The sequence below is a fragment of the Carassius gibelio genome, chromosome A3 (genome assembly GCF_023724105.1).
Source record: "Carassius gibelio isolate Cgi1373 ecotype wild population from Czech Republic chromosome A3, carGib1.2-hapl.c, whole genome shotgun sequence".
Classification (NCBI taxonomy): Eukaryota; Metazoa; Chordata; class Actinopteri; order Cypriniformes; family Cyprinidae; genus Carassius; species Carassius gibelio.
Window position 1 is genome coordinate 12,049,441 of NC_068373.1, and position 16,686 is coordinate 12,066,126.

General features: G+C 37.6%; 1 protein-coding gene across 1 annotated transcript; it reads left to right on the plus strand.

Moving 5' to 3' along the window:
* The first annotated feature begins 504 nt into the window (after positions 1-504).
* On the plus strand, positions 505-9,695 carry LOC127957056 (uncharacterized). Its single transcript, XM_052555413.1, has 4 exons — positions 505-534; positions 4,309-4,479; positions 6,941-7,086; positions 9,512-9,695. The coding sequence occupies exons 1-4, from the start codon at positions 505-507 to the stop codon at positions 9,693-9,695; spliced, it is 531 nt and encodes a 176-aa protein (XP_052411373.1).
* The last annotated feature ends 6,991 nt before the right edge of the window (positions 9,696-16,686 follow it).

The window sequence follows — 16,686 nt, forward strand, 5'->3', positions numbered from 1 at the left end:
CTGTAACCCGACGTCTGTGGGGTCTTCCATGTACATATGATGAGTCTATAGGCTAAGAGTGTGTGTATGTATGGTGCAGGTAATCTATCTTGAGCTGTATTTCTTTTTCAATTTGAGTTAACTGGCTTAAGAAATTTGGTTTAATAATAAAATATGATTAGCTTAATGCTGAGCAATGTTTGTTTTTTAAAGGCAAAGTGTGTAATATATATATATATATATATATATTTATTTATTTTTGCCACAAATGTAACCAAACAATAATGACCATTTTCAAACGGTTTCCAACTAACATACAGTAACATTTTCACTGTACTTTGAATAAAAGTGTTATTAAAAATGAGTAAGAAAGTCAGAAAACTCTTGCTAAATGACTAGCTAATATGTATTCCTCCTTTAGGGCTGAAAACACCTACGTTTTATCCTTATAAAAAAATCTGACTGTTTTAGTCTTATTTTATTTACTTACATACAGATGGCTGAAGTAGCAGACAGTTATAGCGGATGTCATTTGAAGACAGACCCCGGCTGAAGGTATGTATCTTCCAGTGGAAGAAACTGCCTAGAAACTTTTATATTCATTCATTAAATTCTTCTGATATATTCACAAATGTTATGGACATTTAGCAATGTGAGTCACAATATTATTATTATTATTATTATTTTGGTATGAGTTGAACTGTAGCTCTTGACATGATATCCAAGTCAGACTTTTGCTGCCGGAGATATTTCACTGAAAAAACAGGCATCTGATGTGAAACCCTTGAGGCCTGAGTAAATTTCACAAATCCTCCAGGGGAACCCAATCGAAATGATACCCTTCTGCACTTCTTACATGACAAATCCGTTGTGCGGGTGGGGTGACCAAATATAATCTTCAAATGTAGGAGGGGTGGCCTGATTAGATTTAGTACCAGGTTCTGCAGGAACTCAGAAAATGATTTACGGATGGCAACATGTTGAGGATGGACAATAAATATTAACCCAACCTTGTCCAGGGGAGAGACTGAACAAAAATGGACATAAATCTGACAGTCGGATAAAACCACAGACTGAGTTTGTAAGATAAGACACCGTCAACCTGAGACAAGAATATTGAACTGGAATCTTATACCGCTTTGACCTTAGCAAGAACAAGACAGCCTCTTTTTCTGGGACATCAGCTAAAAATACTTCTGCAGACTTCTCTTTCCCATGCCAGATATTTGCTTGAATTTGACAGTAAATGTATACAGCAAGTATAGCCTGGAAGTAACACACTGTATAAATGAAGGGTTTCAGAATGTCCATAGATAATTTGAGAGATTATGGACCGGTGTATTTTATCTTACTTCTTGTTTTCTTGTTTAGCCAAGAGTTTGACATTTCTGGACCCTTCACAGAAGTGGGTTAACCATACTAACCTACTTGTAAAGCACAAATCAAAGGGCGTCATCCCTGCTCCAGAAGTTTTTTGGTATGCTTTTATCTCATTTCCACAGAATCTCAAATAATGTCTATGTAATTTTGTAATGTCTGTATTAACAATAGATAAGTGACATATATTCGTTCATGTCATATTAGTTTATGACAGATCATCAAAGTCCATGTTATACTCAGAAAACTATTTTCCTATTTTAAAGGTTACTTTATAGTTCATAGTCATGTTTCACTCCTATCAACCTTAGGTCTTGATTAGACCTACATTCATACTATGACCTCTATAAAATATCACAGATGCTCAGTCTCAAAGTGTGCAGCCATTGTTGACGTCGGCCATGTTAGCGCAAGAGTTTTAGTTTCCCCTCGTTCTTAACAGTCAATTTGAGAGAGGTTGCCACTGAAAGGCATAGGCAGTTATAGACATGGACCACGTTTCAAAACAACGCTCAAATTTACTTGAATTTGTTAGTTGAAATTATGTTTTTTGTGTATTTGGATTTGGTCAGCATTATTTGTTTTCTTTACTATGTCCACAATATGGCCTGGCTCCTCTCTGATTTTTATAGTCTACTAAGATCTAATCTTTCTTCGTCTTAACATTTGCTGGGTACTTAGTGAAACGTTGGATATTTGACACATCTTAATCCCTTTCAGTCAGAGGAGTACATGAGAGCCTTTGTGATAAAGGGACTGAATCAAGTCAGACCCTCATGCTTAGCCCCTCTGGCAGGTGAAACCCCAGAGGGAGGACTGCTGGTTTTTGATAAGGAAATCGAATCTGTGTTGGAAAGGAGACGTTTAGCATTCAGAGAGAGTTTGAAAGCAATGGCAAAGATCAGGCTAGTGGACAAAAGAAGGCAGGTTAAAAGCTGAGGGATCCATTTGAAGACGTGACCGGTTCCCATGCTGATGGCCAAATATAAGAATGGCATGACTCGATTTAGAGCAATCATTCTCATGATGTTGATGTCTCTCCAAGATCTGATTTAGAATCAAGACTCCTAATTAAAAATTCATTGCTACAGGAGATCTAGATTACAAGGTGCAGTATACGAACTGAAGAAGCTGAAGAAAACAAAGTACTTTGAAGCCCTTGTCCACATTCAGTTTGATCCTGAGGGACGGTCTGGCTTGTTTTTACGTGACATATTTTGTGAGTTTTTGGGAACTGTTTTTTTATTCTTCATCTGCCTCTCTTCGGTCTTGCTGTGGCCACATGCAGGGCTTCTGTCATGTGTCTCCATCACAGATGAACCTCCCCCGATGTTGGACTCTTCTTCTGCATGTTCACCTGACCCTTCGCATGTTTCTTTGTTCTTCAGAGTATGGCTAGCCTTGGCCTGTGTCTGCCTGGGTCTTAGGTTAAACTATCTATAACTGCTTTGGCACTCAAGGTCCACCTTCCCGCAGAGTTTAGCGCCATCCTTGATCAAGCTTACCTGCCTGCAACTTTCTATTAATCCTGAAGATGTTTAGGTTAGATTTAGAGATTATGTTGTTCAGGTGTAGTTGATGAGGGGTTGGAGCTAAACTCTGCTGGAAAGTGGACCTCAAGGGCCAGAGCTGAGAACCCCTGGTCTAAAAGGTTCCCTAATATTACTCTAATATCTATGACCAGTATGTTCTGATATCTGTGTTCTGGATCTTCTGACATCTGCTCTGGATCTCCGGTTCTCTGCACACTTGATCATCTGATTTCTGTGCTCTGCATTTTCGCATTTTCACACTCTTCCTAACCAAACATACCTGATCAACTCATCTGTTCATCTATTCTGTTTTCAGTACAGTGTACTGCTGGGATGCCTCTGTGTACTGGAGCATCTGATTTCTGTATCCTCTGGTAACTTTGCTCTGAATCGGCAGATTTCTGTGTAAAATATTTGTGCTCTTGACTTCTGATTTCTGTGCTCTGGATTTACTCATCTGTTGTGTAAATCTTCTGATCTCTGTGTTTTGTATCCTCTGATTTCTGTGTTCTGGATCCTTTCATATCTGTGTTCTGTTAGCTGTGATCAGTGTCGCCAACTTTGTCAGGATCAGAATTAAATGTCGTTCAATGACTTGAATGTAGTTTAATGACCATTTGATTTCTCTCAAGGCCTGTGGAAATCTTATTTAAAAGAGACCATTTAAATTTATCTAAAACATTTCTGTGTCTATAGTTAATGTGCTTGCTCAATAAAATCAAGGCTTTTATTCACCATTATTACGTTAACGCTAGGCAATTACCAAGCTATTAAGCCATTCTCATTTATTCCACAATGTAATTGAATGATTTCTTGCAAATTATTCTTAATTTCATTGTGACATGCAACATGCTATACTTTTAATTGTCTAATTATCCAATTCTGCTTGTAATTTATTAACTGTTAACAAAATGCATAATGTGGAAATTGGATTGTAAGGGTAGAAATCTAAGAAACCATATTATATTCTGTATTAATCTTGCTCAGCATGATATGACATCTCAGTGCACCTGTCAAAGTGCTACAATTTATTCTGCATTCTCCTTTTTATGTTCTTTTTGGTAAAATACAGATCTGTCAGAAAAGTTGTAAGAGTTAACAGAAATGCATAGACATTGTGGTAGTAAAACCACATTCAAACAGCTAATCTTTGAAAAATCTGAAATGTGTCTGGGGAGGAGCAGGTCTGTAAATCACTGAGGAGAAGAAAACGTAGGAAAAAGTGTCAAAATAAGAGTGAGTGAGAAAAAAATATGTAGTTTGATGGCAAATGTGTTCTCTGTGTGTGTCAGAGAAAGTGAGGAAACAGCAAGATGGGCATGGAAGGATTTGGAGTGAATGAGGAAAGGAGATAGAGACAGTCGGAAAAGACAGATAGTGTCCAACAATAACAGATAAAACTCCACTTACCCTCCTTCAGGTGGCACTGGGGGTATATCTGTATCAGGCTGTGTTAGTGGAAAGGGCTGCTTCATTCCAGCTAGTGCTGTGTGTCCAGGCTGCAACTCAGCCCAAATCAGCATTTTCCTCTGTGGCCCCCGCAGTCATCAGCCTGCCTGTCACCCTTGGTCATCTAATGCCAATAACGATGGTTGATGAGATTTCTCTGGACTTTATAAAGTTTGTTTGTTTAAAATTGTTCATGATACAAACATTTTAGTGAACTGAATGCTCACTGCTTTACGAATTTTGTACAAGTGGTTAAGTGTTGGCTATTTTAACACTGTTGTTTTGTTTTGTCATCATTTTTGTCTTTTGATTAAACTGTTCTTTAAATTTACTTAATATTTAGTTATGTCATATTAATTGATTTAAGTCCATTTTTTCCCTGACTGAAATGTCATGTAATTCAAGTCCATGAAGAGCTGAAAACATCTGGCAAACAATTGCTGCACTTTTTTTCCCTGAAACATAAATGAACTGCTTGTTTGACACAAATAAATAAAGAGGAATTTGGCCATAAGTTTGTATTTGGCAGGCGACCCATAGACCCATGGTGTTTGGTCTGCAGATTGGCTTCACAGGCTGTGGAATGAATCCTGCCTCAATCCCTGGATAAGTAAACAAACCTCATGTGGTAGAAAACAAATCCTCATTCACACACACACACACACACATAATAATAATAATTAATAATAATTCCTTACATTTATATAGCGCTTTTCTAGACACTCAAAGCGCTTACATAGTCAGGGGGTATCTCCTCATCCACCACCAGTGTGCAGCATCCACCTGGATGATGCGACGGCAGCCATATTGCGCCAGAACGCCCACCACACACCAGCTTACTGGTGGAGAGGAGATGGAGTGATGAAGCCAATCAGCAGATACGGGGATTGTTAGGAGGCCATGATGGTCAGAGGCCAATGGGCGAATTGAGCCAGGATGCCGAGGTCACACCTCTACTCTTTTTCGAAAGACATCCTGGGATTTTTAATGACCACAGAGAGTCAGGACCTCGGTTTATCATCTCATCCGAAGGACGGTGCTTGTTGACAGTATAGTGTCCCCATCACTACACTGGGGCACTAGGGCCCACACAGACCACAGGGTGAGCACCCCCTGTTGGCCTCACTAGCACCTTTTCCAGCAGCAACCTAGTTTTCTCAGGGTCTCCCATCCAGGTACTGACCAGGCTCAGCCCTGCTTAGCTTCAGTGGGCAACCAGTCTTGGGCTCCAGGGTGATATGGCTGCCATATATATATATATATATATATGGCAGCCATATCACCCTGGAGCCCAAGACTGGTTGTATATATATGTGACTTGGTGCATAACTTAATGTAACAATAAATACACAACAAGTAACCCAACTATGGGTTGGTATAGCACCTTCCCATCTATGGGTTAATTCAACCCAACCCATTGGGTTAAAATCCTGTTGGGTTAAAAGTTACCCAACAGTTGAGTTAATTATTTATATTAATTAACATCAGTATTTTTATTAAAAATTACTTAATACAACCATATTTTGAAACTACATTGTTGTAACTTACAGATTTTATTTTAATATGCAAGTAACACATTTACAAATATATTTTAAAATATTCTATTTAAATGTACAAGAACATGTTAAAATACAATTGACATTTTCAAGATGAACAAATGTGTCGATTCATATTCATATCAAAACACACAAACGTGCAAATACAGTTCACAGCTGTGGCCTAATGGTTAGAGTTGGACCTGTAAACCGAAACTCGCAGGTTTGAGTCTCGGTGCTGGCAGGAGTTGTAGGTGGAGGGAGTGAATGAACAGTGTTCTCTTCCACCCTCAATACTCATTGCTGCAGTGCACTTAAGCAAGGCACTGAACCCCCAGTTGTTCTCCGGACGCTGGATCTATAGCTGCCCACTGCTCTGGGTGTGTGTTCACTTCTCACTGCGGTGTGTGTGCACTTGAATAGGTTAAATGCAGAGCACCAATTCAGAATATGGGTCACCATACATAGCAAATATTACGACTTCCAAATAAAATGAACATAACATTTAATAAAACAAAAAATAATCATAAAATCAAGTTATAATAATAAAAATATACTGCTGGACATACTGATGATCAATAAAATAATAACGTTTTTTACTGATTACTATATACAAAGTTTTTGAGGAGGAGACAGTGTGCAGAAGAAACTATTAAAGACTGTGTGTTACAAAAACTCTCTAATATGAGCAGAGGGCTTTAGGTAGTAGATTGTCATATACCAAGAAAAGTTTAAAACACAGATCGACTGCTTGTAGTATTGTCTCGTGATTCAAGTGCAGCACTAATTAGTGCCAACCTTAAAAGAATAAAAAAATATTTCAGTTAACATGCATTGTGATGATATTTCATTGATACACTCACTTTACAAATGAGTGAATTTAAATAAGTTAAAAGCTATAGCGAATTTAAATTGGTTAAAGTGATATTTCACCCAAAAATGAAAATTCTGTCATCATTTTTTTATTCAAAATATCTTCTTGGAACTATTTGTATTGTACAACGTGTGTCTTATACAAAATAAATAAAGGTGACGTATCACCTGTCTTTAAGCAGTTATATTGGGTAGGACTTTGAGTTGGCTCTCTTCTTGCCTGGCTACTGCATGACCTGGTGCTCCATCCCCGTCGGCAACTGGTTGACAGAATGTACAGAGGGATTCCTAAAAGATCTTTCCAAGCAGTCCAGAGGTTCTGAAAACCATATGGAAGCAAAGTCATTCAAACAAACATTGTATCTCCATGCAATGTTATTATGTTATATCGCATCACTGACTGATGGTCCAATTTGTTTATAGGACTTTACTCATTAAAGCAAGTTAGCACAACTTTAGACAATCTACTCAGATCCATATGAATCCAAGTACTAAGGACTGGTCCAAACATCACTTGATCCAGCATCTAATCTCTCGCTCCAGTGGTGCAACACATGCATCTATAGCCAAGCACTTTTTTTTTTTTTGCATCAGTGTGTTCAGTTAAAATAAGCTTCCCTTTTTTTTAGCTGCTGTTGTGTGCAATACAGATTGTGCCAAAGCAGCTCTAAAAGACAATAATGTCATTATCTAGCCAAAGTCAGTTTTTAGATATTCGTTTTTGGTTTAGTTCAGATCAATAACACTGTGAAGTTCATCAGTCAGAAATGAGTTCAATTCAGCAGTTCTTAAATAGGCAGTAATGTTATTCATCTCAAGTTAGTTCAATGTTGATTCAATTCAGTTTGATACAAGTGTCAAGTCTGAAGTGTGATTTGACTACAACAGCACTGTCACGCAGCTTTTCTCTTAAAGGGGGGGTGAAATGCTCGTTTTCACTAAATATCCTGTTAATCTTGAGTACCTATAGAGTAGTACTTCATCCTTCATAACTCCAAAAAGTCTTTAGTTTTATTATATTCATAAGAGAAAGATAGTCTGTACCGATTTTTCCCGGAAAAACACGACCGGCTGGAGGTGTGACGTGTGGGCGGAGCTAAAGAATCACGAGCGCCAGTAGGCTTTTGCGTTGACAGCTGTGACATTACCGTGAGGATAAAAACATCCAAAACAAACCATGGCTAACAGTCAGATTCAGCCGTTTATTTATGATCCAGAATCAGATCCCGAGGCTGAAACTGAACGAGAGCAGCAGCAGCAACGACTCGCTCTGAGCGGGGCTCGAACCCGGGTCTCCGGCATGGGAGGCGGACGCACTAACAAGAAGGCAGAGATATTTTAAGCAGTTTTACTCACCGCCTGCGGTTCCAACACACGATCGTGACCCTTTTTCGTTGGGATTGCATCATCCTTAAGAAATAAACGATACGCAAATCCGTCGTCAAACTGGGCCTTGTTTGTTAAACAAGCATCTTCGAAATGCAGGGAACAAACACAAACACTTGCACAACTCCGTTGATGCTCTGTAAAAATAAACTCCATCCACTGGTCCCTTAATGCTGTTTTTTTTTTTTTGGTAATCTGTGTAGGGTTGTTTTGCCCTGGCAACCAAAAACACACTTCTTTTGTGACTTTTCGCGATGCTCTCGCTCTGATCAGTGAATAGCTCTGATCAGTGAAATGTCTGTGCTCAGCCTCTCAGTGCTCTGCTATACGGGAGCGCGCGCTCTTCCGGCAGATGTGCCCTTAGGACCCATATTAGGAAATTCCGCTCCATCTAACGTCACACAGAGCCATACTCGAAAAAAACTTTCCAAAACTTGTGACAAACCGGAAGGAGTATTTTTGGAACAGAAATACTCCTTCAAACGTACAACTTAATTTTTGAAACTTTGTCCATGTTTAGCATGGGAATCCAACTCTTTGACAGTGTAAAAAACTCAGTATGCATGAAATACCCCCCCTTTAATTTCAGGTCAGATCATCACTGCATCTCTTGCAAGATCATGATCAGGCAGTGCTTTTTCTCCCATGCACTCACTGAGAGGTTAGACCAAAACACAACAAAGACATGACAGCCAGTATCTGGTTAAGATGTGACATCACACATTAGAAACTGAGGCCAAACTCCAAAAAAGGCTCTTTTTTAGATATTAAAATTATAAATATGATCAAATAATTGTCATTGTTCTGCATCATATGACACCCTGTTGCTCTTTTGAATTTTAATAAAGACAACATTCCAGGTGATCAGGGAGCCATCTTAATGTTTATGTATTCAATTTAAAAAGCATCTTTTAAAAAATGCAACACAGTTTAATCTGCAGCCCTCATCTGCATTATATTATGTTGGCATCCCAAACGATTTGCACACCGTAGGCTCTGTAAGTGCTCTTACAATGTTACATGGATGATTATGCACTTCAGTTGTCCTCTTGTACAGTTACACAATTAATTATGGACTTAATTGAGGTACATTGTCATTGTACTGTGCTTGTTTTTAGGTCAAAATAATGAATGGAGCAAATAATGATTTGTATAATGAATATTTGCTATAACAGTACTGCTGACTGGGGTCAGTGATTTATATATATATATATATCATTTATTACATTTAGAATAAATTAGATTGTTCAAAATGACAGCAAAGACTTTTAAAAAGTTACAAAAGATTTCAATTTCAAATAAATGTTGTTCTTTCAAACTTCCTGATAGTTCTTTCAAATGTTTTTTTGAGATGAATTATATCTTCTCTGTGGTCATCAGGTGTGGAGCATCACTTTTTATGGAGCAGCTGGCCACTCTGAAATTTCGAGAAGTGGGACAAGTCTATGTTTACCTGCAAAGAAAGGGCTTCTCCTTCTCCTCCAGACCAAACCAGATCCTGACAGGGACATGCCTATGGGTGTTTTGGCAGTGCTATAGCCCCTTTGGGAGACATCGATCATGATGGGTTTAATGGTAAGGACTAGTCTGATTATATTACAGAGCAGGATTTGCAGTGAAAATAACATGTAGTTTAATATTTCCATGGATAATGCTGAGCACAACTCACCAAACAAAATGGTTTTAATGAAGACATGATACAAATCTGAAGGAAAATCAGGCAGTAGGCCCAAGCATTGATCTTTACAGGTGGTTAAGTCTTTTAACTTAACTTTTAACTTTTTCACTTTTAACTTTTAACTTTAGGCATTGTGGTTGCTGTTATACAAAACTACATTCAGCACCACAGACACTAATTTTTTTTAGTTACAAGCAACTGAAACGTGTCACTTAATAACTACAGGAGCTCAAGCAGTCTGTTTTTTTTCAGTAATCAAAGCAGCATCTGAAAGTGATTTGATCTAAATGGTTCAGGTGTTCTTCAGCTGTCACAGTATAATACAGATTCTTTCTCTTTTTTTTCTTTTTTTTCTTTTTTTTCTTTTTTTTTGAGAAAAATAAGCTTAAAAACATTTATTATTCCTTTAACCTCCGATTTGGCTCTTGTGAAGAGAGTCAAGTGTACATGTACCTGGGTCAGAGTGATGGATTGACCAGCCAAAATGTTCAGGTCACTGATGGCTCATTTAAGACCTTCAAAGATCTGCAAATGTTTGGTTTCAGCATGAAAGGAGGGATAGATATGGATGATAATGGATATCCAGGTATGTGGCATATTACTTGAAATAACTGGAAAAACAATCATGCTTTATTTATTTTTTCTTAAGCCAAAAAGTATAGTGACAATTTTATTGTATGGATCTCCTTTTGTGTTCATACTCCTTTTGTGTTCAAGAAAGAAAGTACTACAGGTTTGGACATTATGAGGGTGAAATGAAAGAGATTTCATTTTGGGGTTAACTATTTATTTAATGTACTTTATTTTGTTACTTTTTTCTGCCTCCAACCAATGTCAGCAAATGCTAGCTCTTTTCCCTGTGAACCCTGTGATCACTGTGCACCTCCCATTACCTTCCATTAAAATCTGACCAGCAAACCTCAGCTGGGTCACTGCATCAAAATACCATAACCCTCCCAACAGTCATACCTAGAGTACAAAGCCCAAAAATAACTGAATGGTAGAGCCAATCTAAGCTTCAGAGATTGTCCTCAAAGTTTGAATTTCTGTTGTGAACAATCTCCACTAAGAGCCCTTTCCCACAATCCCCTTGGAAGGAGAGAAGAGCTGTATGGGCGGCACAAGAGAGTCGGAATGCTTTGGTCAGTGCCACAGCCCACTTAGTACAGATATAAATGCAAACAGGCTCTGACACTGGGGTCCAGTTTGGACATGGCAATGCTTTTTGACACACAGCACCTCAAGCTCTTGAAAGGGTCTCTTGGCACTCTTTATCTCCTTCTCTGTCTATGGTGGCTGATATATTAGTTCACTTCTGCCAGACAAACTAGTCCCCATACTTCCTTTGCTCGAGTTTAACATGGCTGTCTTGAACCTCAGTCACACTTTTACTCACTTTGTGGTGTTTGCTGATAGAGAGATTCTAGATTTAAAGGCATATATTATCCTTTGGTTTATTCTCCCTTTAGATCTCAGTATTGGAGCCTGGGTGCAAGCAAAGTGGCAACCTACAGGTAGCAGTTTAAAATAGTCTGAATTGATGCAAAAAATATATAAATTAAAAATTAAATAATAATAATAATAATTGCAATCATATGGTCATATACACTTATAGACTTCATCATTTTCAGTCCATAAAATCAAATCTCTAATAAATATAAAAATATAAAATAAAATAATTAATACAATAAATTAATAAAGTATGAACAATTAATGTATTCATAAAAATTACATTTAAAAAGTATTTATTATTATTTATTTATTTATACAAATATTTATTAATTAATTCATAAATATTGCCATGAAATTATCCATGTGTACCATACCAATTGCACCATAACATTATATACACACTTGTATAAAGTGTATATTTACACTTAATAAAATAATAATGCCAAATTCCACACTGCTCCATTGGTTACAAAAGAAAAGGGTTTTCTTGTACACAGAGCCTTTGGTTAAAAACAGATATCTTCCTTTTAAAATGGTGTTATTTGCATTTAGCTATCTTTCCCTGTTGTGGGTCTTGTCTCATCAGTTGAGAAGAACTGATCTTAAATGTGAATCTGAGTGTTGGATAAATAATGTCTTTGACTTTATCCCTGATATTCCCTGATCTTTTGAACCCCGAAGACAAATTCTGTAAACTCCACCAGAGCAGCACCTGCATTACTTGGTAATGCATCTGAAATTAGTTCAAGAGATAGCTTCACTATGTCATCATGATTCAAGTGGCTGGCATTCAAAATGCTTGATTAGTCAGCCATGAAAAGCTTCTCAAGGATTAGCAGAGTTTGAGTCAGGGATGGTACAGTGAGCTATTGATTACACCCACATCCTTTTCTGGGACTAATGAAAGATCACTATATGAATCAAGGACTTCACTGATCAGTGATGTAATCTGTATTTTCAGCATGCTTTGAATTCCAACCCACATGGTTTTGGTACTTCTATAGAATATTTATCATCAGCACTTGTTTTCTCTTTTCCGTAACTTTATAATTATGGCACACAACAGTGTTTCTGGCCACATAATTCCTGAGGAGATTGGTATGTAATCCATTTGAAATTATTAATAAGCACATAATGGTAATAATCTCACTATGTTGCTATAAACCTGGGTTAAAGGACAAGATGAGTTTATCTTCATTTAGTGACTCCCTGTTTGTTGCGGACAGAATCACAAGTTACAGAACATCAGTTCCAATCATGCTGTAGTGTGAACAGACCGATACTGTTGTACTCTGAGAAATTTGTATCAGTTTGCTTTCAAAACAGTAACAATGTTGGTGTGCTTAAAGGTGTTGTCACATTTATTTAATTTCAGCATAATTTTGTGGGCAGAGAAGTCCATTGTCAAGAGTAGCAATACATGAAGCAAAGTTAATATAGAAGTCACTTTCAAACCAATTAGCTTTCTGTTGGTCAGCAACTTGAACCCAACCCAAAATCTGCATGGGGAAATCTTCCCCTTTCGAGCTAAATTTCCATCCTACTAACTGGATTTCAAGAAAATCCACTGAACAGCAGTAAACGTGACAACACTTTTAGGGTAGGTTTATTCAGTCTGAGAGTTGATTTGTACAGAAATTTATTTATATATATATATATATATATATATAGTCATGGCAACCCAATCTCATGGCAATTCATACATATTTTACGAGGTGGCTAATTCGTACGAATTCATACAACCACACTTGTACAAATTCATACGATTTTTGCAAAATCATATGTATTTTACGAGTTGGACAATTCGCATGAATTTGTACGAATGACCTACACCTAACCCTGTCCCTAAACCTAACCGACACAGGGGTTTAGACAAATCGTATAAAATCGTACGAGTGAGGTCATACAAATTCGTACAAATTAGCCAACTCCTAAAATATGTACGAATTGGTTGTGAGATAGCGTTGGTTGTGGCCTTGTGGTTAGAGAGTTTGACTCCTAACCCTAAGGTCGTTGGTTTGAGTCTCAAACCTGCAATCACATGACTGAGGTGCCCTTGAGTAGGGCACTACTTCCTGGGTGCTGCAGCATAAATGATGTCCACTGCTCCAGCTGTGTGTTCCCAGTGTGTGTGTGCACTTTGGATGGGTTAAATGCAGAACACGAATTCTGAGTATACAGGTGCTGGTCACATAATTAGAATATCATCAAAAGGTTGATTTATGTCACTAATTCCATTAAAAAAGTGAAACTTGTATATAATATTCATTCATTACCCACAGACTGATAAATTTCAAATGTTTATTTCTTTTAATGTTGATGTTTATAAATGACAACTAAGGAAAATCCCAAATTCAGTATCTCAGAAAATTTAAATTATCATTTAAGACCAATAAAAGAAAGAATTTTTAGAAATCTTGGCCAAATAAAAAGTATAAAAATGAAACCTGTACCTGTCCATGTACATGTCACTTTCACTATATTTATATACACATATACATATCAAACTTTCATTGGCCAGACAACTAGATCAAGTCTAATAAATTATATCTGTCTGTTCCCTTTCTTTCATCAAACTTAAATTAAAAACTAAACCTTAATAAACTGTATGTACATATAAAAAAAACTAATAAAAATGACAAAATCTACACACACACACACAAATACACAACAAAATTAGAATTAAAACAGAAAATATAAATGTAAAAATAAATAATAATAAAATAATCTATAAGAGTATATGACACTAAAAAAGCATTGTTAGCAGTAAGCAGAATATTTCGGATGTAGGTCCACTCTTAGAACATTTATATGAGGTAATATGCTATGTCTAGGATTAATGTTAACACGTTCACCTAATCGGTTTTGCGATACTTATGCACAAGTTTCTTTTCTCCTGTCTGAGCTAAGGAACATAGGCCCCAGTCCAGTCAACACATAGCTTATACTGGAGTTTCCTGTTTCACTAAATAAGTCCTGTCTGCTGTATGCCTTCGCTAATGCCTCTCTGAAGAGCTCATCTCCTGTCAACCAGACTGTTCCAACATCGACCCACGTGGGGTGAGAGTGCCCCCTACTGACCATCATTCCTAAACTGAACTCCTTGAAAAAAATCTACAAATATCATCTTATCACACTTTATATACTATTGAAAAATACACACCAATATCTGGAAACACTGGTTTTTACCCTAACCACAATGTGTGGTGGTACTGTAGTACAGTTACCATTTATTTTAATACCATACAACATAATAATTGATGATACTGAATGACTACCATAATCATAATAATTGGTATTTACGTCACTCCCAGATACTGTGTATAACTATGGTACATTTACATTTTACATTTACATGTAATCATTTAGCAGACGCTTTTATCCAAAGCGACTTACAGTTGAAGACAGTGGAAGCAATCAAAAACAACAAAAAGAACAATGATATAAGTGCTATAACAAGTCTCAGTTAGGTTAACACAGTACATGTAGGATGGGTTTTTAACTAATATAATAAATAAAAAGAAAACAGATAGAATAAAAAAATAAAAGAATAGAGCAAGCTAGTTAGAGGTCTTTACAAATGGTACCATGTGCAAAAAATCATGGTATATTTTTTGAATATAATACAGTTTGTTCAATGGTAATAACTGCTTCCTAACCTGTTTATCTTGGTACATAGTTATCCAATGCCAGTTTTCATCATTTCAACAAATGTGACCTGACAAATATAGATGGACAAGAGGAGGAACCTGTGTGGTTAATAGTAGTGCCAGTCATTGCTGGACTGGACACCATCTCCTGGAAGGTACTTCTATATGTTGAACAGCAGAGGGCGCTTTGTCCCATACAGGTCTCCCGACTAACAACAAACAAAGCATAATATTGTAAAACCGATATGTGTTTGCTTACCACATAAAACTTTATCCATGTTAACACGTAACCGTCCTCCATGTGATGATGATGACGGTGATGACGCGCTGAATGGAGAACCTAGACATCTTGACATCACAAATCTTGAGCTTTATGATGCTTTAAGGTTTTTAAAAGTATGTTTGCTAATTATATTCAATTTTTTCTGTAATTGTGTTAAATATGAATCATGGTTATAGAGATGCAAACATTAGTTGACCATCCCAGCATTTTGGGATATTTTAAATGAAGTCTTTTAAGCTCACCAAGGCTTTTATTTGAACAAAAATATAGTAAAAACAGTCCATATTTGATAAAAATAACTGTTTTGTGTTTTAATATACACTCACCGGCCACTTTATTAGATACATCTGTTCAATCGCTTGGTAACACAAATTGCTAATCAGCCAATCACATGGCAGCAACTCAATGCATTTAGGCATCTAGATGTGGTGAAGACGACTTGCTGAAGTTCAAACCGAGTGTCAGAATGGGGAAGAAAGCGGATTCAAGTGACTTTGAACGTGGAATGGCTGTTGGTGCCAGACAGGCTGGTCTGAGTATTTTAAAAACTGCTGATCTACATGGATTTTCACACACAACTATCTCTGGGGTTTACAGAGAACGGGTACAAAAAAGAGAAAATATCTAGTGAGCGGCAGTTGTGTGGACGAAAATGCCTTGTTGATGTCAGAGGTCAGAGGAGAAGGGGCAGACTGGTTAGAGATGATAGAAAGGCAACAGTAACTCAAATCACCACTCATTACAACCAAGGTATGCAGAATACCATCTCTGAACTCACAACACGTCGAACCCTGAAGCAGATGGGCTACACCAGGAGCTGCTCCTGTCAGCTAAGAACAGGAAACAGAGGCTACAGTTCACACAGGGTCACCAAAATTGGACAACAGAAGATTGAAAAAATGTTGCCTGGTCTGATGAGTCTCAATTTGTGCTGCGACATTCAGATGGTATAGGGTCAGAATTTGGCGTAAAGAATGTGAAAGCATGGATCCATCCTGACGTCTCAACAGTTCAGGCTGGTGCTGGTGTAATGGTGTGGGGGATATTTTTTGGCACACTTTGGGCCGCTTAGTACCAATTGAGCATATTTAAATGCCACAGCCTACCTGAGTATTGCTGCTGACCATGTCCATCCCTTTATGACTACAGTGTACCGATCTTCTGATGGCTACTTCCAGCAGGATAATGCACCATGTCACAAAGATCCAATCATCTCGGACTGGTTTCTTGAACATGACAATGAGTTCATTTTACTCACACGGCCTCCACAGTCACCAGATTTCAATCCAATAGAGCAGCTTTGGGATGCGGTAAAACAGGAGATTCGCATCATGGATGTGCAGCCGACAAATCTGCTGCAACTGTGTGATGCTGTCATGTCAATATGGACCAAATTCTCTTGAGGAATGTTTCCAACACCTTGTTGAATCTATGCCACGAAGAATAAAGGCAGTTCTGGAGGCAAAAGGGGGTCCAGCCTGGTACGTTTAGT